The sequence below is a fragment of the Podarcis tiliguerta genome (assembly GCF_965153285.1).
Source record: "Podarcis tiliguerta genome assembly, chromosome: 9".
NCBI lineage: Eukaryota > Metazoa > Chordata > Lepidosauria > Squamata > Lacertidae > Podarcis > Podarcis tiliguerta.
In genome coordinates this window covers 59,101,295-59,123,680 of record NC_139542.1, presented here as the reverse complement: position 1 = coordinate 59,123,680, position 22,386 = coordinate 59,101,295, and the positions used below count along the sequence as shown (strand labels likewise).

General features: G+C 42.4%; 2 protein-coding genes across 3 annotated transcripts; one reads left to right on the top strand and one right to left on the bottom strand.

Annotated features, from left to right (window-relative positions):
• Positions 1 to 3,729: 3,729 nt before the first annotated feature.
• Positions 3,730 to 11,979, bottom strand: RPL9 (ribosomal protein L9). 2 transcript variants are annotated; one of them, XM_083458468.1, is made up of 8 exons: positions 11,914 to 11,979; positions 10,414 to 10,466; positions 10,170 to 10,285; positions 7,541 to 7,636; positions 7,192 to 7,324; positions 5,648 to 5,728; positions 5,100 to 5,220; positions 3,730 to 3,859 (listed from the first exon to the last, which is right to left on the bottom strand). In XM_083458468.1, exons 2-7 carry the CDS (start codon positions 10,457 to 10,459, stop codon positions 5,114 to 5,116), a joined length of 579 nt encoding a protein of 192 aa, XP_083314594.1. In that variant the 5' UTR covers positions 10,460 to 10,466; positions 11,914 to 11,979; the 3' UTR covers positions 3,730 to 3,859; positions 5,100 to 5,113. The 2 variants fall into 2 exon arrangements, with proteins under 2 accessions (XP_083314594.1, XP_083314593.1); XM_083458467.1 differs by having other exon boundaries at positions 11,883 to 11,940.
• Positions 11,980 to 12,059: 80 nt separating this feature from the next.
• Positions 12,060 to 22,328, top strand: LIAS (lipoic acid synthetase). Its single transcript, XM_083458401.1, has 11 exons — positions 12,060 to 12,194; positions 13,424 to 13,596; positions 13,741 to 13,834; positions 14,293 to 14,373; positions 15,140 to 15,296; positions 16,548 to 16,605; positions 16,720 to 16,848; positions 17,989 to 18,134; positions 19,324 to 19,394; positions 19,646 to 19,757; positions 21,854 to 22,328. The coding sequence occupies exons 1-11, from the start codon at positions 12,129 to 12,131 to the stop codon at positions 21,904 to 21,906; spliced, it is 1,140 nt and encodes a 379-aa protein (XP_083314527.1). The 5' UTR covers positions 12,060 to 12,128; the 3' UTR covers positions 21,907 to 22,328.
• Positions 22,329 to 22,386: the final 58 nt, after the last annotated feature.

Genomic DNA, 22,386 nt, shown 5'->3' with positions numbered 1-22,386 from the left:
AGAAAGGCCTGACATATAATACCTCTGTTATGTCTACTTCAGATCAAAAGATGTCAGGAATCTTAAAGAGGCTCGCAATAGGGATGTTTAAGTTGGTCTGAAATACTTTAGCAGTTGAATATAGGGGGTGATTAGACTGGAAAGCCCTCTGTGTATTTAAGATTATCATATACATACCAACTGCAATTGCAGTTCCAAGTCTTTATGCAGCCAAAAAAAGAGCACCATCTGCACATGAGGGTGGGTGGAGTTATTAGCAGGCTGGAGGGGGTATACAAATAAATAAATTGGAAAACGCTCCTGAGAGGGCCACCACCCGATCTTCCAAAATGGAAAACTAGGGGCTAGGGAAGAGGAGAAATGGAATCGTGAACAAAATCACTTTGCACTGCGACATTTTGTTGCAGGCCCCACTTGTGGAGACCATACTAAAAATGACCATAGTTTTCTTGGGGGGGGGGGGGGGAGAATCCCGGATTAGCGAAAAATGCCAACCTTCCTAGGACACAGCCATATTTGTGAAGCATGAACTGCAACACTTTTCTAAAACGAAATTGGGAAATATTGGTGTATTTGTGCTTTTCAAAGTTTCCTTCCTTTTCACATAGGATGATTCTGTTATATATATATTTTTGCCAATGGCCATTATTTATAAGCAGGGATACATTCTAGGCTGTTTAGGATCAAATCGGCACAGCTTTTTAAAAAAATAAATTGACCCACTTTGTTGTGCACACCCTTTTATTTAAAAATAAAAGGCATGCTCTGTGGATCAATGAACTATATAGTTAGTTATGAGATGTGTAAACCACACAAACCTTTATCCATATTAAAACTTTCAGTGCACACAAGTGGTCCTGCTCTGAATCTGTCACTCTTTGATATGCACGTTACCCATGAAAGTCTTATTTTTGCAAGCTGCAGAAATGTGTTGAGTTCCCTGCGCCTAAAAAAAAGCCAATATGCTTCTTCGAAAGTATTTAAATAGATAGTAATGAGGGCATATTGCAGAACCTGGCTTACAACTTGTGGGACAGAGCCAACATTTAATACTGGGGGGGAGTAATCAAATGCCCTGGGGCTGCATTTGACCTCCAGATCCATGTGCAGCTGAGGTTTGGGAACCGTCCATCAGACCAAGTAAGCACAGCCAATGATCAGAGACAATAGGGGATGCAAATCCAGAAACATCTGGAGGGCCACAGGTTCCCCACCCCTGCTGCAGGACGTCCTCTTTGTCCTGTACCTCCCACTGCTGCAACTCTTGGGGGGGGTGGATATGAACTGGAATTGCAGCTAGGGATGGACAGTTAAATACCTCCAATATCATAGAATCATAGAGTTGGAAGAGACCACAAGGGCCATTGAGTCCAACCCCCTGCCAAGCAGGAAACACCATCAGAGCACTCCTGACATATGGTTGTCAAGCCTCTGCTTAAAGACCTCCAAAGAAGGAGACTCCGCCACACTCCTTGGCAGCAAATTCCACTGTCAAACAGCTCTTACTGTCAGGAAGTTCTTCCTAACTGAATATAATTCAGGCCCTAACAGGTACCTCTGCAGCCTCACCCTAAATGAAGTGCACACGGCTGTTTTGGTAGGCAGATGATGAGGGAAAGGTTACTCACACTTTCCCCATGTGCTGTGGGACGCGGGTGGCGCTGTGGATTAAACCACAGAGCCTAGGACTTGCCGAACAGAAGGTTGGCGGTTCGAATCCCCGTGATGGGTTGAGCTCCCGTTGCTCGGTCCCTGCTCCTGCCCACCTAGCAGTTTGAAAGCACATCAAAGTGCAAGTAGATAAATAGGTACCGCTCCAGCGGGAACGTAAACGGCGTTTCCATGCGCTGCTCTGGTTCGCCAGAAGCGGCTTAGTCATGCTGGCCACATGACCTGGAAGCTGTATGCCGGCTCCCTCGGCCAATAAAGCAAGATGAGTGCCACAACACCAGAGTCGGTCACGACCGGACCTAATGGTCAGGGTCCCTTTACCTATGTGCTGTGGATCACTAGCAAAAATGTCCCTTTGATACCATGATCAGGTCTGGAAAAAGGATCTCTATTGAAACCTGTTGCATCAGTGGGTTTGCACCTGACTCCCAGGGTGTTGGCTGAGAGGGAATGATTCATGCCCCCCCCAAAAAAGTCCCCCCCCCTTCATACACGCAGTTCCTTATTTTCATGAGACATCAGTAAAACGAACATCGGTTCAGCTGTTGTTTTTCGCTCACACACACCCCGCAACTGTCAGGAGGGTTACTAATTCATTAAAAAAATTAAACCAGCCATTATGCATCCTTGTTTAAAAACCAGCACTACGAAGTTTGAGGGTAATCGCTGAACAAAAGAACCAAGCAGTTATCATTTGTTGTAACCAGGACATTAAAGGAATTCTTAGGTTTTTGTATTCGACTCTACTGCTTCAAGACAGAAGTACGTTCTTGAGGGATGTCCACTTGGTCAGTGTGACCGACTCCAAGGAAATACAGTGGTGCCCCGCAAGACGAATGGCTCGCAAGACGGAAAACCCGCAAGACGAAAGGGTTTTCCGTTTTCAGAGGTGCTTCGCAGGACGAATTTCTCTATGGGCTTGCTTCGCAAGACGAAAATGTCTTGCGATTCTTGGTTTTTTTCTGCTCCCCAACCCCTTTTTCTAAAGCGCTACGCTGCTAATAGCCTTTTAGCAGCTAATCCGCTAATCCCTTAAGCCTTTAATAGACGTTAATAGCCCTTAAACTGCTAATAGCGCTAATCCGCTAATGGGCTTGCTTCGCAAGACGAAAAAACCGGAAGACGAAGAGACTCGCGGAACGGATTCTTTTCGTCTTGCGAGGCACCACTGTACCTGATTAAACCCATGGAATTGTTTACCTATTGGCAATGTCTCCTCCCTAAAGGTAAAAACTGCTAGGCTGTTGTCAGAGATGAAATGGGTTGCAAATTGACAACTATTCCATTTCACTGTAAAGTTTGTTAAAAAGGTAAAGGTACCCCTGCCCGTACGGGCCAGTCTTGACAGAGTCTAGGGTTGTGCGCCCATCTCACTCAAAGAGGCCAAGGGCCAGCGCTGTCCGAAGACACTTCCGGGTCATGTGGCCAGCGTGACATCGCTGCTCTGGCGAGCCAGAGCTGCTCACGGAAACGCCGTTTACCTTCCCACTAGTAAGCGGTCCCTATTTATCTACTTGCACCCAGGGGTGCTTTCGAACCCCGCTGCGGGGATTCGAACCGCCGACCTTTCGATCGGCAAGCCCTAGGCACTGAGGCTTTAACCCACAGCGCCACCCGCGTCCCTGTAAAGTTTGATAGAGACACTCAAATATTATACTATGTGATGAAGAAACACTAGAAAACACAACCTGATTAACTACTTACTGTACTGGATTTTTACATTAGGTGATAATCCAATATTTTCTATGCTGATGGAAGCTGCTCTCTAGCGAACAGAAGATTTATTCCTCCTTATCCCTATCTGCCCCCAATCTGTTCTGGATGTTTTGAGGGGCAGGGATATGCAGGACAGCAGGGGAGGATGAACTGCCAAAAATGCCTCCTTCCCTCATGACAGATGCCTTCCACCAAGTAGAGTGGGATACCACCCATTTACCCCATTTTCAGAGCTGACTTTTCCAGATATATAATTAATATATTTAATTAATAAGATATTTAATGCTTATGCAGGAAACCAAAGTGTTAGAATAGCTGAAAGCTCAATGACAAAACATAAAATATTGAAATATATTGTTTAATTTTTCTCCAAACAATGTCAAACTGTTTGGTTCATACAGCCAACTCCTAATGTGAATTGAAGGCTTGCGGCATGCCGTTCTCCTTTGTGCCCTGGTTGTCAATTTAGGATCTGAAACAATGAAACAGATTGGATTATTAAAAACAACTGAAGCTTTAAACAACATTTTACAACTGCAATCCCCTTACAAGCACCTCCAAAATAACATGAGAAGCATGGTTTAAAGTTACTACACGTTCCAATAATGGGAGAATGTTGAGATTAATCATCAAGAATTCACGTGACGTGCAAATATGAAGCAGAAATCAGCCTAAGGTTTTGAACCACTAGACCCCTAACACCTGCTCTCCCTGTCTCCTTGTTTAGTTGTTTCATATCACTGGTTTTATGAAAATTTAATTTTATACACTGCAAGCTACCGTGAGTAATGCTTTTGCAGAAGAAACGGAGCATTTTTTATTTTTTAAAAAACCTCAATTTAATATTCTTTCTGGTGTTCAGAAAGACAATTCAAGTCTACGATGTTACAGTGGTGCCCCGCAAGACGAATGCCTCGCAAGACGGAAAACCCGCTAGACGAAAGGGTTTTCCGTTTTTCAATGCGCCTCGCAGGACGAATTTCTCTATGGGCTTGCTTCGCAAGTTGAAAATGTCTTGCGATTCTTTTCGCTCCCCACCCCCTTTTTCTAAGGCACTAAGCTGCTAATAGCCTTTTAGCAGCTAATCCGCTAATCCCTTAAGCCTTTAATAGCCGCTAAACCGCTAATAGCGCTAATCGGGTTGCTTCGCAAGATGAAAAAACCGCTAGACGAAGAGACTCGCGGAACGGATTCTTTTCGTCTTGCGAGGCACCACTGCACTTAGGTTTTACTCAGGTTTGGATCAGGAAGCATGATCCAAAGCTGGAAGACTTTGTGCTTCTCCCATTACAAGCCACACGGTGCAGCAGCTGCTATGCTGGCTCCTCTTAGTTGGAGCAGAGACCTGGATTCGCCTGGTGCAGTGAGTCTCTACAGAGGGGAACCTGTTCCTAAGATTGGAGCATTTCCCCTGCTCTGCAGAGAAAGCAATTTGCATTCAAGGAACTGGGAATGCACTTTGAATACAAATGGCTTCCATTGGAAAGAAAGAAAATATATATGCTCCTTTTAAAATTCCAAGCTAGTCTTACAGTGTAACCCAGTGTGGTCAAAACAAGATTTCAACCAGGGATTTCTGCTGCATAGAAACTTCCGTGATATTTTGGATACCAAAAATCTTCTTCCAAATAAGATTTCACCCTCCGGTCTATATGGTAAAACTCGGTCCTTTACAGAATACACCATCTGTGAAATATGAAAAGAACACAAACCTATTTATAGAGCTTTATTCATCTGCCTGTTGTACTGTTCCCTTCTCAGAGACATAGATACCATCCAAAAATTTCCTGATATCTTTATTCTTGACTGTGGTGGCCTGCTGAATCAAGGCAGCTGTAACAAAAAGAGGACAATTTAAGCAAGATTGGCTTAACAAAGCAATCGTATTTTCCCAATTTAATCAAACAAGCCAACTGAACAAGAACGAGGACAAATACTGCTAACTTCAAATCAAGCTAGGTAGTTTCCCTGTCAAGTCAAACTTCTCCAGTCCTATTAGCAACACTGGTTCCTATCTGTTGCTGGAGAAACAATAGCAGCAGACTATGGAAGACAAAACAATTAGCCTTGTTTAGTCTGTCTAAACACACCCAACAAAATAAGCTTCTCTTTTAACTTTAGACATTATTTAAAGTAAGTTTCCCAATGTTTTAGTAGTATACAGACAATGCAAGCTGAATTAAACGGCAGTTGTTGCATGTTTATGGACCACATCAAAGTAAAACCATTATTTCCACAATACAATAATTAACTGACATACCAGAGTTAGATACCAATTCAATGTCATTTCCTTCAAGGATCAGCTCATCCTTCTGGGCTTGCGATACTGCACAGTTGACCCCTTTAAAAATGTTTTAAAAAGCACACATTTCTTCAATCAAAAAAATTTATCCTCATACAAGTCCACCATTTTTTAAAAACAGAACATACACATTTGCATACTTATCTCAGCTATCTAGTCATGATCCCTTACTATAATAAACTGTAAAAAAAGGTAAAAGGTAAAGGACCCCTGGGCGGTTAGGTCCACTCAAAGGTGACTATGGGGTTGTTGCGCTCATCTTGCTTTCAAGCCAAGGGAAACGGCGTTTGTCCACAGACATCTTTCCGGGTCATGTGGCCAGCATGACTAAACCGCTTCAGAAGCAACAGAACACCGTGAGGGAAACCAGAGCACATGGAAACACCATTTACCTTGCTTCCGCAGCGGTACCTGTTTATCTACTTGCACTGGTGTGCTTTCGTACTGCTAGGATGGCAAGAGCTGGGGCAGAGTAACAGACACTCACCCCGGACGGATTTGAACCACCGATCTTCTGATCGGCAAGCCCAAGAGGCTGAGTGGTTTAGACCACAGCGCCACCAGAATAAATTGTATCCTGTACACACATAGCACAGTACTAAGACCAACAGGCCTGAGGGAATTGGGCACTCATTGTTGAGGGGGTTCTGCCCAATGCAATTGGTGGACAACAACAGGAAGGACAAAAACAATAGGATAAAAATCCCTCTTGCATGTTAATACACATACAGATCTGTTAAGTATGACTCAAAGTCTCACATCAGTGGCTGCTAAAATAAGATAAAGGATTAAGATCGGAACTGGTATATTGGGAATAAACAAGAGAAGAAACAGGAACAAGGAATAAAAATTTTCTCCCGTCAGCCAGAACATGGGAAGTCACCTAAAATATATAATTTGGAATGTATAATTGGCTTTATTATTTGTATTATGATGTGACAATATTTTGTATTGTATCCATTGGAATGTTATTAATGAAAAATTAATAACAATCATTTTATACTCCATCCTAAAACTCCCAAACTTAAAATACCATCTTAACTAGCCTACTGGGACATTAAGTTCCTACATCAGTAGCACGGGAAAAGGCGCTTTCTGTATCTTTCTTCCTGAAATCACATGACATGTAAGACACAGAATTATTGTAATACATGCCCATTAATCTGTGCTTCTGTAGCAGGAATAAAACCAGTGCTTGGAGGTTTTCTCGTTACAGAAATTTAATGGGGGCACATTATCACAATTATTTTTTAAAGATTAGTGCATATTAATTTTGCATTTTCAAAATACTTTTAACTTGAAAAATGGAGGTAATCCAGAGCAAGGCAGAACTCCAAAAGACAAGTATCCGATTCTGCAAGCTTTTTTCCAGTTATCATATGGTACAAACAACTTGCTTGGAAAAATACAGGTTTTCGGACATTATAGGATTCATTTGAAGCACCCCCCAATTCTTATATCAATCTTGGTAACAGATATCGCCACAGTAACTAGCTCCTTACCTGGCCTCATGCGCACCCGACGGATGTACTTCTCCCCAAGAAAGTTACGGATTTCTACAAGTGAGCCATTCTCCTGGATAACCACATTGATGGGGAAGTGAGCATACACTGACCGCATCTTGTAACGAAAGCCCTGGAATCACACACATTTAAAATCAAACAAACAGGGGGGAAAGAGAAACTTAAGTGTTTTTTTGTCCAAACTGACTCTTAAAGCACTTTATGCTCCAAATAGTATGTTAATAATAATAATTTATTATTTATACCCCGCCCATCTGGCTGTAGTGTAGCTGTGAAGATGAAGTTGGCTATATCAACACTTAATAGCAAATTCCCACTGGAAACTTACCAATGTGACACCCTTGATCATATTCTGCACATGACTGCAAATTGTGCGAACTGTTGCCAGCTCCTTTCTGTTGCCCCACCATTTGTCAACACGCAGCTACAGAAAAAACAACGAAGTGTGTAAAAACAGGCTGCTCATTTCCAAGTATAAAACACGTTTTCCGTGTAAACATTTCAAGAATTAAGTTTCATTAGATTAATGAATTTCCACACCAGCAAATATGATTCTTTCCAATTTCTATATACGGTATTTATCAAATGATCAAGTAGTACTGCTATCCTCATCTGCCAAGTCAACATTGCTACATGTGTCTCTTGTATCAGCAACACACACATACAGTTTTAAAGGAAGTGCTACTACTTTAGAGAAACTGAGGCCAAGTTCACACAAGACATCAATATAATTACCTTCATCTTCTTGGGTACAAACTGATGGAACGCCCAGCACTTTAACAGCAGCTGTATTTAATATTTAATTGTATCTACTCAGTTCACACATTATAATATCTGTAGGAATGCATACCCAGGGATGGTCAAGACTAATTACGTGGAGAACACATCTTATGTGAACTAGTTCAGAGTTTCTTTAAAAAAATTTATAGAGAGCAGCAAGTCATATACCTCAATGACTGTCTTTATTCAACTGTGTAGTCAGCTCTACAAAATATTGCAGCGTGGAATGCTCCTGTTCAGGATTCTAGACTAACAGTGATATAGTCTTTCTAGAATATTAAATTTCCACCACCACTACCTTTTCCCCTAACTGTTGTTGTTGGCATCTGTATGTCTCAAGAGGCAATGGAGTGTACCTACAGGGTTGAAGTCAAACCAATGGAGAACCACAGTGCTTGTTGTGGCTGTGGAGACCAGTAACTCGTACCTGCTGCCCTTCATGCTGTTTTCACTCCTTAAATCATTCTCATGAAAGCCGCCAGGCCATTCCTTCTCCTAGATAGGTACCTTCCTAGGTTGATGAGCTCCACCTGCTCCTCATTTCCCTCTACAGCACATACAGTAACTGCCTCTTTGACCACTGAGTCCACATTGGTACCCAGCCTCTGAGGCTTTTTCCTCCATAGAAAACTACAGTTGTACCTTGGTTTTCGAACAGCTGTTTCCGAACATCACAAACCCGGAAGTGACGGTTATAGTTTGCGAACTATTTTTAGAAGCTGAATGTCCAATGGGGCTTCCGATTGGCTGCAGGATTGGTGTCCAAACGTTTTGGAAGTCAAATGGACTTCTGGAATGGATCCCGTTCGACTTCCAAGGCACAACTGTACTGCAAACCTTGGAGTTGCTGCCATAGGTCCCTCTTGTGTATGGAGCTACTGTTTTGGCTGTATCAGGACTTACATTTGGAGTACAAGTGGACTACAGTGGTACCTCAGGTTACATACGCTTCAGGTTACAGACTCCGCTAACCAAGAAATAGTGCTTCAGGTTAAGAACTTTGCTTCAGGATGAGAACAGAAATTGGGCTCCGGCGGCGCGGCAGCAGCGGGAGGCCCCATTAGCTAAAGTGGTGCTTCAGGTTAAGAAGAGTTTCAGGTTAAGTACGGACCTCCGGAACGAATTAAGTACTTAACCCGAGGTACCGCTGTACTGTCAGTACACTTTGCCTCCCATATAATGGGAGCAATACACAAATATGCTAACGTTCTGAAAAGTGAATGGTCCATATTCACTGCCAAGAGCCATGTCCTGTTAATTACACTGAAAACTAAAAATCAGTGAACAATAAACCACAGACATTTGACATTTGCTAAAAGAAGAAAGGCTAGCTCAGGGTTCCAATTTATTCTTAATTAAAACACAACAATTCACAGAGATTGGGAACCAGCTGGCGTGTGTTAGTATTGCTACAATTTATTCATTAATAGCTCTAATAGCACCAAATGTCTTGATCTAGTCCACTGCCTATCATCCTCGTTTATTTTAACATGAATCAGCCACATGCATTTTTGCACCTGAAACAAAAAACAGGGAACTCATTTTTCTTGCAGACTGCCTGGCTGTGCTGTAGGATGCAACAACATCCTCTGGAAATCTCGCACTTGAAACATCATATGCAAGAGGTTCATTTATCAGACAAAACACCCCAAAGCACCTTTTCTCTCAATATACTGCTTAGAAACTTCTGTAAACAAGTACATATGCATCTTAAATAAGTGCATGTTTCACTTTTCAAAAAGTTAAGATTACATGTTTTACAGAACACAGGTCTGCTCCAAAGCACTGAAAAACAGTAAACAGATACTAAGCCTTTCTGCCTGCCACTTTCCCTGTGCAACTCTCCACTCCGCAGAAAGTGTCCCAGGTCCGTATCTGCTGTATAGCAAAGAAAAGCAGCTTGGAGGCGAAGTTTGTAAAGAAAAAAATTGGAAAGGAAAGGATTAAGTCCCTCCTCCCACCTACTGCTTTTCCACAGCCAACTGCCCCATTGGTGCAGTGCTTCACAACTGACACATCTACCAGCAAACGTGTAATTAAAGCCATAGAATCCAGCAACCATTACTGACAATACAAAGCTAACATGGAATCTGAAAACATTGCACAGGGCCAACAGCTTCCGTTGTCAGCAGAAACATGATATACAGTAACGCTCACAACATCCACAAATTGCTCACCTTCTTGCGTTTCTTTCCCAAGAGAGAGAGTTCCACATTGATATGATTAAAGTCCCTTCGCAGGGTTCCTCTGGGGCCCTTGACAATAACTGTCCGTCCCTTCAAACGAACCTCGACTGGATGGAGATAATTAAACATTAGTACAACATACAGCAACTGCAAGTGATAAGAAAATTAAAGATTTTGGGGTATTTTTTGGGGGGGGTAGTGCTAAAAATAAAAACATCCAAGTGGATGCACATACCTTTTTCTGGGATGTCGACCGTCTGGTTGCTGAGAATGGTCTTCATTTTAAATCTAACAGGAAAAGCAAAATGAAAAACTGCAAGTTTAACATGATACTGATTTCAGCTGTACCACGCCCTTTGCAACAAAGGCACCGTCCCTTGTGTTGTGGCTTTAACATCCATTTAGATCAGTGGTGTCCAAACTTTTTTCAGAGGGCCAAATTTGATGAAGTGAAGGGCTGTGAGGCGTGAGGGCCAACCAAAGTTTTTTTAGGATTTTTACCCTGAAATTGTTGAGCTTTTTTTTAGGATTGAAGTTGTTTAGGTTCTTTTAGGATTTTACCCCAGGAAATAAACTGCCACAGGTGCCCCCAAAATTATTATTTACTTACTTGCTTATGGCATTTATAGGCCACTTTGGACATGCCTGATTGAGATGCTTAAGAGGAATATTACTAAAACTGTTATGATCAACTGCATTGAAAAAGGTTTCTAACTTTTAACCCAGAGCTTTCCAGACTTTTCACTTTGGTGACACACTTTTTAGTCATGCATCATTTTGTGACAACGTAACTCGGTTTTACTAGCAAACTGGAGGTTAAGCTAATCCCTTTCCATCCCCAGGAGTGGTGTTCATGCGACACACCAATACACTGCAGCTAACACACTAATTGTCGAGACAGTGTTTGGAAAGCTCTGCTTTAACCAATACTTTCCCCTGCCACCGTCACTTCCCACTCCTATTACCAATCTCAAAGGCCTCAGAAAAAGCATGGTCCTCTTCACCTAGTGCTTATACCAGGGGTAGCTAACCTGTGGCACTCCAGATGTTACTAGCATGTCCAATGGCAAGAGATAATAATGAGAACTGCAGCAACATCTAGACAGCCACCTGGCTTTAACTTTGCCTAGGTCTAGCGAGAACTCTCTGGCATGACAAAAAAACCCAAAAAAGCCCACTATATATTATTGCAGAAGGCAGGCAGCAAAACCGGCACTTTCAGCTCTGGGAAACCTTAAAGTAATGCTGCTGAAGCAGAGATCCTGCAGCCTTTCTTGGCCTCGGGTCCCTAGACCTCGTTGAACTACAACTCCCATAATTCCCAGCCAGCAAAGCCAGTGGAGAAGCGTGATGGGAGTTGTAATCCAACATTAAAAGCAAGGTTGAGAAAGCAGCCGTGCAGTTTTGCGCTGAAATAATCTCTGCCACGAAAGCAGCCTTCTTAGGGCGCGCCGTAGAAACGAGACCCCCCCTCACCCGGCATCAGTTTACGCAGGCGCACACGAAGCCGGGGCGCGCGAGAGAGCAAAGCCGTTGAGGGGAAGGGGGCGGCTGCTTCTTGGCCTCCTTCTCAGGAGCCCCCGCCGAACCCAACCTCGGAGCGACGCCCGTTTCACTCTCTGAGCCCTGCCCGCGGCCTCCGCGGGGCGCTCGGGACAAGAGGCAGCCGCGGCGCCCCGGATGGAACCGGATACCGCCCCTCACCTCGCAAGGAAAAAAGAAAGCCGGGCCTCACCTCCTTGTTCGCGGAGAGGAGGAAAAGGAAGAGCGTCGTACGTCACCACGGTCTTGAACCCCGTGCGGCGTGACGCCAGCGCGTTCCGTGGGTGGGGCGCCAAGACGCCGGGAGGCGAGAGCAATCGTCTCCGAGCCCAAACGGCAGGAGGGAAGGGGAAGGTGGGCGAGCGCCGAGTACATCGAGCCTGAGGAAGGAGTCGGGGTCGAGACGACATGGCTCTGCTCCACCTCGGCTTCCCCCGGGAGAACCTGAGGAGGCTGACGTCACTCGGGAGGCTGGTGAGCATATGGGGGGGGGGGAGGGATAGGCCTGTGTGATGCCCTATTCCCTGGTACCTTCTCTCTGGGGGAATCCCTGCCCCCAATATTATCATTTATTTACTTGCTAATGGCATTTATAGGCCACTTTTAACAACCCCCCCCCAGGAGCGGAAGGCGGTGTGCGTGGTTCTCCTCCTCGCCCCCATCTCCTCCTCGCACAACAAGCCTGCGAGGTAGGCTAGGCGAAGGAGAGATTAGTCATTGGCCCGCAAGGTCGCCCCCAGCGAGCTGCACCGCCGAGTGGGGATTCGAACCCTGGCCTTAGTCATTGTTGTTGTTTAGTCACGTCTTTCCTTCTGCAGTGTTGGATGGCAGCTTGAGAGGAGTTCCCTACCAGGACAGACTTTGCTCGTTTGCTCAAGACATCGATTCCATACAACATATTTTGTTGCACGGTGCAAAATATGAGCAAGCCAGGGCTGAACTGATATTACCCTTGCTGGTCCCTTTCCCGGGAAAATCAGAGGCTCACTATGTCAGGTTCCTATTGGAAGACCGGACAAACGCTAGAACATTAGCAGTGGCAAAGTTTTTATCGATGGTTGCAAGAACCATTTACAACATATATGAAGAGACAAAATAAGAAAGAATTTGGACTCACTGGCAGGGTTTGAATAAACAAACACAGTTGTATATAACAAAAAGTGAGACTATATGTATTGGGGAAATTTTGGGAAACAACATGCAGGGTGAATAATATGGAAATAAAACAAAATGGGAATATGAGGGAAGTCCAGGGGAGGAGTGGGGAAAATATGGAAAACTGTTAGAGAAATATTGTTAGAGGATGTAAACATGGAAAAGCCAATATTTTTTTTAAAAAAAGCTTCCCTAAACAGGGCTCCCTTCAGGTGTCTTCTAAAAGTCAGATAGTTCTAAAAGTCAGATAGATCTGGTGGGAGGGCGTTCCACAAGGTGGATGCCACCACCAAGAAGGCTCTCTGCCAGGTTCCCTGTAATCTCACTTTTCACAGTGAGTAGGTTGGACTAGATGACCCTTGTGGTCCCTTCCAACCCATGATCTACAAATTCCAGCTTCTGGATAAAGCTTTTATACCTCATTAGTTGGAAATAAGTGCACAAATATAGCAGAGGGCAAAGCTGTGTTGTAACTTTTGATTTAAAAAATAAATAAATGATTTGGAAATGCATTATTTGAAAATAAAATTGCAAATGCTTTTTCCTAGACCTGTGAAAGCAATCGGCACAAACAGTTGAGAGCATCAAGCTCATTGCCAGAGGAACAGAAGGGACTTTTGCAAAATGGACCTGATTTGCAAGACTTTATGTCTGGAGAACTTTCAGACAAAACAAAGTGGGCAGACTATAAAGGCGAATTAAAGCGTCAGAAAGGAGAAAGGTATTTAAAACAACTTAATTACCTCATTAGAATAGAGTAGAACGATGTGTTTACAAAATAGGTCAGCTATGTCAGTTAATTTCTCAGACTTACAAACATTACCTGCTAAAGCAAAATAAGTATGGCTTTCGGTTTGTTTTTTAGGCTGCGACTTCCTCCATGGCTGAAAACAGAGATTCCAATTGGAAAAAATTATAACAAATTGAAGAATTCGTTGAGAAATTTAAATCTCCACACGGTAATTCAAATGCCTGTATTGTACCAGATGATTTACTGTGTTGTTCAGTGTTGTTTTTGCAATTAAAGTTCCCGTCATAGGCACACTTACTTAAAAGTAAATTCCTTTGCAGTGGACTTGCTTCCATAGGTTTAGAGCCCAGCTGTTGTGTTTATGACTTTTCTTTTGTTTCCAGTGAGTTACAATAGCAGCTTGCACCGGAGTAGTCATTATGGTATCACATTGTTTTCTTTGTCATTGAAACCCTCCCTGGACAGCTTGAGAGCAGACCAGGGTTGTACCAACATGCATGCCAGATGGACTAAAAAAAACACCCTCATTGGGTACTCCCTTGTGAAATAATTTTCATTATAACAGTAGTACTTACCTCATCATTAGCTTTACAGTGGTGAGACTCCTTGTAGCCAATGCACTTTATGCCCTTCTTACAGTATTGATAACTGTTTCATTGCCTGTAGGTGTGTGAGGAAGCGCGTTGTCCAAACATCGGAGAGTGCTGGGGAGGGGGCAAATATGCTACTGCTACAGCGACTATAATGGTAAGCCGACCACTGACAACTGATGGTCTTATCGGGAACAGCACATCCAAATTGTTCCATATCTGTCTTGTGTATTGTTGTTGCTGTTGTTTAGCCGTTTAGTCGTGTCCGACTCTTCGTGACCCCATGGACCAGAGCACGCCAGGCACTCCTGTCTTCCACTGCTTCCTGCAGTTTGGTCAAACACATGCTGGTAGCTTCAAGAACTCTGTCCAACCATCTCGTCCTCTTGTCGTCCCCTTCTCCTTGTGCCCTCCATCTTTCCCAACATCAGGGTTTTTTCCAGGGAGTCTTCTCTTCTCATGAGGTGGCCAAAGTATTGGAGCCTCAGCTTCAGGATCTGTCCTTCCAGTGAGCGCTCAGGGCTGATTTCCTTCAGAATGGATAGGTTTGATCTTATTGCAGTCCATGGGACTCTCAAGAGTCTCCTCCAGCACCATAATTCAAAAGCATCAATTCTTTGGCGATCAGCCTTCTTTATGGTCCAGCTCTCGCTTCCATACATCACTACTGGAAATACCAGTAGTGCTTTTTAAGATGCTGCCTAGGTTTGTCATTGCTTTTCTCCCAAGAAGCAGGCGTCTTTTAATTTTTTGGCTGCTGTCATGTGGGTTTCGGGCTCCATGTATCATATGTTGCTCAGAGTAGTTCTGGACTATATAATAATTTATTTCTCATCTGCTGGCTGAGCTGTTGAGATTCTTTTAATATTCGTTATAGAAGGTTCTTGAATTATTATTAATTTTTTAATTGTTTCCTGTTTCAGCTGATGGGGGACACTTGTACAAGAGGCTGTCTCTTTTGCTCTGTGAAGACAGCAAGAAGTCCCCCTCCATTAGATCCCGAAGAGCCGTATAACACAGCGAAAGCAATTGCTGAATGGGGGCTGGATTATGTTGTATTGACCTCTGTGGACAGAGATGGTAAGTAACTTTCTAATTTTGACTCCTTTTGAAAATACAGTTATGCTGATTCCAACCAAGGAAGAATGGCAAACCAAGTTGATGGACTATGCTAAAATGGCAAAATTAACTGGGAAGCTCAGAAACCAAGAGGACTTCAAAAAAGAATGGGGAAAATGTATAATATATTTAGGAGACCATTGTAAGCAGATGAAAACATTAGCAGGATTTTAACCACACTGGTAAAGTACAGTGGTACCTCAGGTTAAGTACTTAATTCGTTCCAGAGGTCTGTTCTTAACCTGAAACAGTTCTTAACCTGAAGCACCACTTTAGCTAATGGGGCCTCCTGTTGCTGCCGCACCGCCAGAGCACGATTTTTGTTCTCATCCTGAAGCAAAGTTCTTAACCCGAGGTACTATTTCTGGGTTAGCAGAGTCTGTAACTTGAAGCGCATGTACCGTAAGCTGAAGCATATGTAACCTGAGGTACCACTGTAACAAAAAATATGGACAATTTAGATGGATAAAAATGTGGATAACAAATTGATATGCAGTTGTAAACATTGTCATTAGGACCCATGAGGGGATGGGGAGTGTCCTGAGATTCAGAGTAATCTCTTCATATAGGTTTTTAATTGCTTTTGTTATATGTTTATATCTTCTTAAGGTCAAATAAAAAATATTTACAAAAAAATACTCCTCCCCAAAAGCAAATACAGTTACGCTGTATGCAGAAATCTCATCTAAGGTATTTGTAAGCTGTGCAGATCGCTGTTCTCTATTTCAATAGTTAATATTTGCAGGCATTAAATTTACACAAATGCATCCTCAACACCACTATAGCTATGTAAAAGTAGGTACAGTGGTGCCCCGCAAGACGAATGCCTCGCAAGACGGAAAACCCGCAAGACGAAAGGGTTTTCCGTCTGCAGAGGCGCTTCGCAAGACGAATTTCCCTATGGGCTTGCTTCGCAAGACGAAAATTGACGAAAATTTTCGGGGGGGGGGGTCGCTCCAAAACGCCTTTTTCTGAATCGCTAGGCTGCTAAAAGCATTTTAGCAGCAAAACCGCTAATCCCTTAAGCCTTAAAAAGCCGTTTTTAGCTCTTAAAATGTCAATAGCGCTAATAGCGCTAATCCGCCAATGGGCTTGCTTCGCAAGACGAAAAAACTGCAAGACGAAAAGACTCGTGGAACGGATTCTTTTCGTCTTGCGAGGCACCACTGTATTTGTTCTTCCTGTAAAATAACTGCCGTGTTCTATTATTAGATGTTTCAGATGGTGGAGCAGCACACTTTGCAAAGACCGTATCGCACTTAAAAGAACGGTAAGGAGCGAATATTAGAATAATTAAATGGATTGCTTTTGGGGCAAGGTTAATGCAGCTTTCAACTGACCACATTGCACTTTTGTTTTGTTTTTTCCAACCCCCGTTTCTCAGGAATCCCAAAATTCTTGTGGAATGTTTAACTCCTGATTTCAGAGGGGACCTGAAAGCTGTGGAGACGGTTGCTCTGTCAGGGCTCGATGTCTATGCTCACAATGTGGAAACAGTTCCAGAATTGCAGAGGTGATGAAAGGTGATATATACTGATAGAGTAAAATAAGGTTTGTGAGAGCAGACTATTTCAATTTAAGAGATGGTTCCATGAAGGAGGGACTGGCAGTCTGCCTGCATTAGTGCTAAGCCATTTTCTGCTTGTTGAAGACTAAGTAGTGAATCTGCTTTTATGTTCTGTTCACAGTGGGGTCCCTCAGAATGGTCCATGCCCAGAAGACTTATTCTGCATTCTTAGTGTCACTGCAGCTGTACTTTGTTGTTTAGATATGTTTAAGAACCTCTTTTTGCTTTGTATAAACACAGTTCTCAGATTTTATCAGAATGAGCCTCTCTATACTCTAGCTATTTACTGGTCATAATAAATGTATGCTTTGCCGTCAAATGAAAGCAAACTGCAGTGGTAGTGATTAACCGCGGGGTGCTTCACCCCAAACTGACATTCCATATTTTACATATTCCATCAAGGATTGATCCCTGGAAGTTACTTTTAGGACCGCCAGCACAATGAATGCCTTTTGTAAAAGCCAAATATTTAAGTGGCTTGAGAATTGTCTCCTAGATTCCTGTTTTGCTGTTCATAGGCTTGTCATAAATCCGATCACATGTACTAGTCATTCATACCAAGACATCTGTCTGCTTATGCAGGTGAAAAAAATAACTTGCAATAGTTACCCCATTTCGATTAAATGGAGATATCACCCAGCAAAGAGAGTGTTGTTCTCTCTGTCATTCTTTTGAATATTTTTCTCAGAGCAAGGGTGATGTTGTTCAGCCTGATATACATTGAAGGTAATGTTATAAAGATAAAAGAAAAATTGTGTGTACACACACACACACACAACTTTGGAAGCAGTTATAAAAGGCAGATTCTGGAACTATGACAATACAGTATCTGACCATCTTTCATTCCCTGATAAGGCTAGTTTTTGTTGTTGTTGTGATGGGCATTGCCAAATTCCTGTTACCCTTTCAATCCAGTTACTCTGAACGAGTTTTCACTTAAATGTTTGAGAAGGTATTCTTGATCTGTGTATTCTTCCTTAGTTTGACTCATCTAATCCAGTGGGTTCTGCAGAAGGTTTTTCCAGAGGTGTGACAAGATCCATTCTTGTTATGCTAAATTATTCTTTATTATTTCTTTTCTTAAAGAAAAGTTCGGGATCCTCGAGCTAACTTCGACCAGTCCCTCAGTGTTTTGAAGCATGCTAAGAAAGTTCAGCCTGATGTAATTTCCAAAACATCCATCATGCTTGGTCTTGGTGAAACAGATGAACAAATATACAACACATTGAAATGTAAGTCAGGATTTTGTGTGGATAGAGGCCATGATTCACAGATTCAAGGAAAAAGAAAGTGCACCCTCTTTGAATTCTGTAGTTTTACATACGAAGACATAACAATCACCTGTTCCTTAAAGGTAAAGGTAAAGGGACCCCTGACCATTAGGTCCAGTCGTGGCTGACTTTGGGGTTGTGGCGCTCATCTCGCTTTATTAGCCAAGGGAGCCGGCGTACAATTTCCGGGTCATGTGGCCAGCATGACTAAGCTGCTTCTGGCAAACCAGAGCAGCGCACAGAAATGCCGCTTACCTTTCAACCAGAGCGGTACCTATTTATCTACTTGCACTTTGACATGCTTTCGAACTGCTAGGTTGGCAGGAGCAGGGACCAAGCAACAGGAGCTCACCCCGTCGTGGGGATTCGAACCGCCGACCTTCTGATCGGCAAGTCCTAGGCTCTGTGGTTTAACCCACAGAGCCACCCGCGTCCCTTCACCTGTTCCTTAGTAGGTCTTAAAATTAGGTAAATACAACCTCAGATGAAGAACACATGACATATTACATAGAAAGAAAACCAAAATGGAAAAGTTATGTGTGAAAAACTAAATACACCTTATGATTCAATAACATGAATTGTTTTCTGTAGGACTTTATCCACCTCTCACATCCTCGTGGAGGAATTTTGGTCCCCTCTTCTTTACAATGTTGCTTCAGTTCATTGAGGTTTGCTGGCATTTGTTTATAAACAGCTCTCTTAAGGTCCCGCATAGCATTTCAATTGGATTGCGGTCTGGATTTTGACTGGGCCATTGCAACAAAGAGGGTGCAGTTTCTTTTTCCAATGACTGTAAGCTGTGTAGGGACCATAGCTGAGTTTTGGAGCATGTTATTCCAATAGCCATATGCTAAGCTGTCCATGTACAATTTCTGAGGCTCATTCCTTAAAGCAAACTCATTCCTGCATATTGAGTTCAGATATGGGGCAAGCTGATTGGAGATTGAGGAGTTTTCATTTTGGGTCTCTTTCTTAACTTTTGATATGGTTTTTTTCTTCCTCATTTAGGGAGTTAAACCTGGCAGTTTCAACAAACATACTTTATCTGCTCTCTTAAATGTGCTGCTTAAAAACAGGCACCAGTGAGGTTTGGAAGAATAAACAATTCTATATTTCTGTCATTCACTAGCTATACGTTTAATTTTTATAGTATTACGTGAGGCTGACGTAGACTGTTTGACCTTGGGACAATACATGCAACCCACAAAGCGCCATTTAAAGGTAAAATTGTACTGGAAGTTTATTGTTTGAAAATATATCACATTTTCTGGATTGAAGGCTGAAAGTGACTTGGGATATGCCTTCTGGGATGGAAATCTTAAGGTGAGGCAATTATGCCAGCCTCAGTTTCTTTTGGAACACAGATCCGTGTACAATTTAGTTGTGGATGTTATAGTCTGTGCTTGTTAATGTTAGGAATATATGGATTTTGAAATGATTGGATCATGATGAAAATGTATTCTTCTATCCAGGTCGAAGAATATATTACTCCTGAGAAATTTAAACATTGGGAAAACGTAGGAAATGATCTTGGGTTTCATTACACTGCGAGTGGGCCTCTTGTGCGTTCTTCCTACAAAGCAGGTGAGATACACAGTTTGCTAGATTAGCTGCACTATGTAAATTTATTCAGACTTCAGTTTAAACTTGCCCCCTCCCCTTATCAGCAAGTGCAATAGACCTTTAGCTTTATATGTACAGGCATTGGGTTTTATTCAGTGTAACACTAAGCAAAATGTTCTGTGAGTGCAGCACAATGATTTCTCCTTGCCCAACAGAACATTCTGTCCGTCTAGGTCTCCCCTCGTCCTTTAAATCTTTTCTGGGTGGGGTTCTTCCAACCCTCTGGAACAGATTTGGGGATGGCATAGAATTGGATGTGGAGCACTGGGGTCGAATCCACTTGCACTACCACTAATCCTTAACATTAGTGCAACTGAATATGGCCCATCATGTTACTTTTGGAGACTAGCTGGACAGGCATGATTTATAGAATAATAATAATAATAATTTATTATTTATACCCCGCCCATCTGGCTGGGTTTCCCCAGCCACTCTGGGCGGCTTCCAACAAAACACTAAAATACAGTAATCTATTAAACATTAAAAGCTTCCCTAAACAGGGCTACCTTTAGACGTCTTCTAAAAGTTTGGTAGTTATTTTTCTCTGACATCTGGTGGGAGGGTGTTCCACAGGGCAGGCGCCACTACCAAGAAGGCCCTGTGCCTGGTTCCCTGTAACTTGGCTATAGAAAATGTTATTTGTTCCATAATAGTTAGATAATCGGCCTAGGCATTTTGTTTCATGTGTTGCGAGTTGCCTGGGCTGCAGTCCATCACGTTCTTCATTTTGTACCATGTTCCTTCATGCCAGTGGAGAAATGGCAATAGGATAGAGGCAAGATACAATAAATTGTGGCCATAGCTAAAATTCAGATATAAATTGGTGAGTAACTTGCAGCTTTTGTTGCGACATGCAAACTCTTAAGTACAGTTCCCTTTAAACTAATACTTACCTGTATTCAATGGGACTTGCTTCTGACACTGATTATAGCCTTAGTGTGTTATACAACTTAGATGGGAAATATTGCTTACGAAGTTTGAAATATAGATCTTCATAGTTGTAATCTTTTAGGTGGCAAAAGCAGTAGAGCAAGTAGTTCATATGCAGTGTGAACTACAGTGATCTAATTTAGTTTTATTTTAAAGTTGTACATACTGCATTCAACATGGGAGTATGTCTGCTGGTGTGAATTAAACAAACATACTTGCTACAGAAAGCATGGCAAAAACCCAAAATGGCTAAAGGCCAGAATTTTAAAAATTTATTTGCTTCCTGGCTCTTCTATGATTTACAGAAGTGTCAGTTCACGGTCTGATTTCTTTTATCATTTGCTTTCTGTCCGTACCATGATTTACAGAAGCACCCAATAATGTACAGCCCATAGATCTTGTGCTGCTCCTGAGATTTATCTATCTCCTCAGAGATACATATAATGTTCAGTGCGAAATCTGCAAGTGACAAATGCCGAGAAGCCATGCCTGACAACTATAACCCACACAAGGATTGTGCTATTCCGTATGCTTTTCACAGCCATCCAGAATAGTCTAGCAGTCTTTGGGTAGCACAGCAACTGAATACCTCCCTCCCATCAACAGCACAGTTGCCATGATGCTAGCATTTCCCTACATTTGCTTGTTCAGTGTTAAAATTTCAGGGAAACCACCATCTGCAAGTTTTCCAGGTTTGCTCTTTCCCAATCCAAAAGCAGCTCCTTTGCCAAACCGATCAGCAAGAGGAAATGTATTCATTAAATACAGCAATCCTATTACATTGACATTGGTATGACTTACCTTTGATTAAATATCATCAGAAGGTTTAGAAAGCCTCTTGTTTTTTTCCTGCTGCCTAACATTCCAAGTCTTTCTCATTTAAAACCTTTTAAGAACCGAGATGATTTATGCTGGGGGAAATAGTTTGCTTATTGTGACTTGCCCGGTTTGACACAGGGTTAATTCCTGCAGCGCTAAGAGAGTAATAGGCAGCAAGGATTCTTTTCAGCTGCCTTCTGTAGATGCTACTGCTCGTTTCTTTCCTACAACACAGGGTAAAGAATACAGTCACAAGATGCTTGCTACTCTGTTAAAATAGATGCATTGTTTTCTTTTTGTCTGTGCAGGTGAATTTTTCTTGAAGAATTTGGTACAGAAGAGGAAGAAGAAAGACATCTGAAATGTAAAACGTTCATGGGGAGAACTCTGCAACTCTAATGGATTCCAGATGGCAGCATCACAAATAAAGGAAAAACATTCAAGATGCTTTTCTTTATTGCCGTTGCCCCTGCAAGCATTTAAACTTAGCCATGAATTATTCAGGTTGTTTCTGAGCTGCTATCTTCTACTGTAGTTTAAAAAATGTTAATATGTATTATATGGCTTACAGTGCAATCCTATACATATACATTCAAAATTAGGTTCCAAGGGATTTGTTGGTCTTCTTTCTAAGCAGTACAGATCTGCCTTAGAAAACCTCTGCTTTCTAACATAGGAAGGAATAACTGCACCATGAGATATACCCATTGGGAAAATTAAGAGAGTTAGATGCATATTTTAAATATCTTGCAGATAATACCAGTAATAAACAGCTGAACACAGTGTGCAGCATTTCTTCAAACTTTGTATGCACCCATATTTACTCTTGTCATTTAGTTAA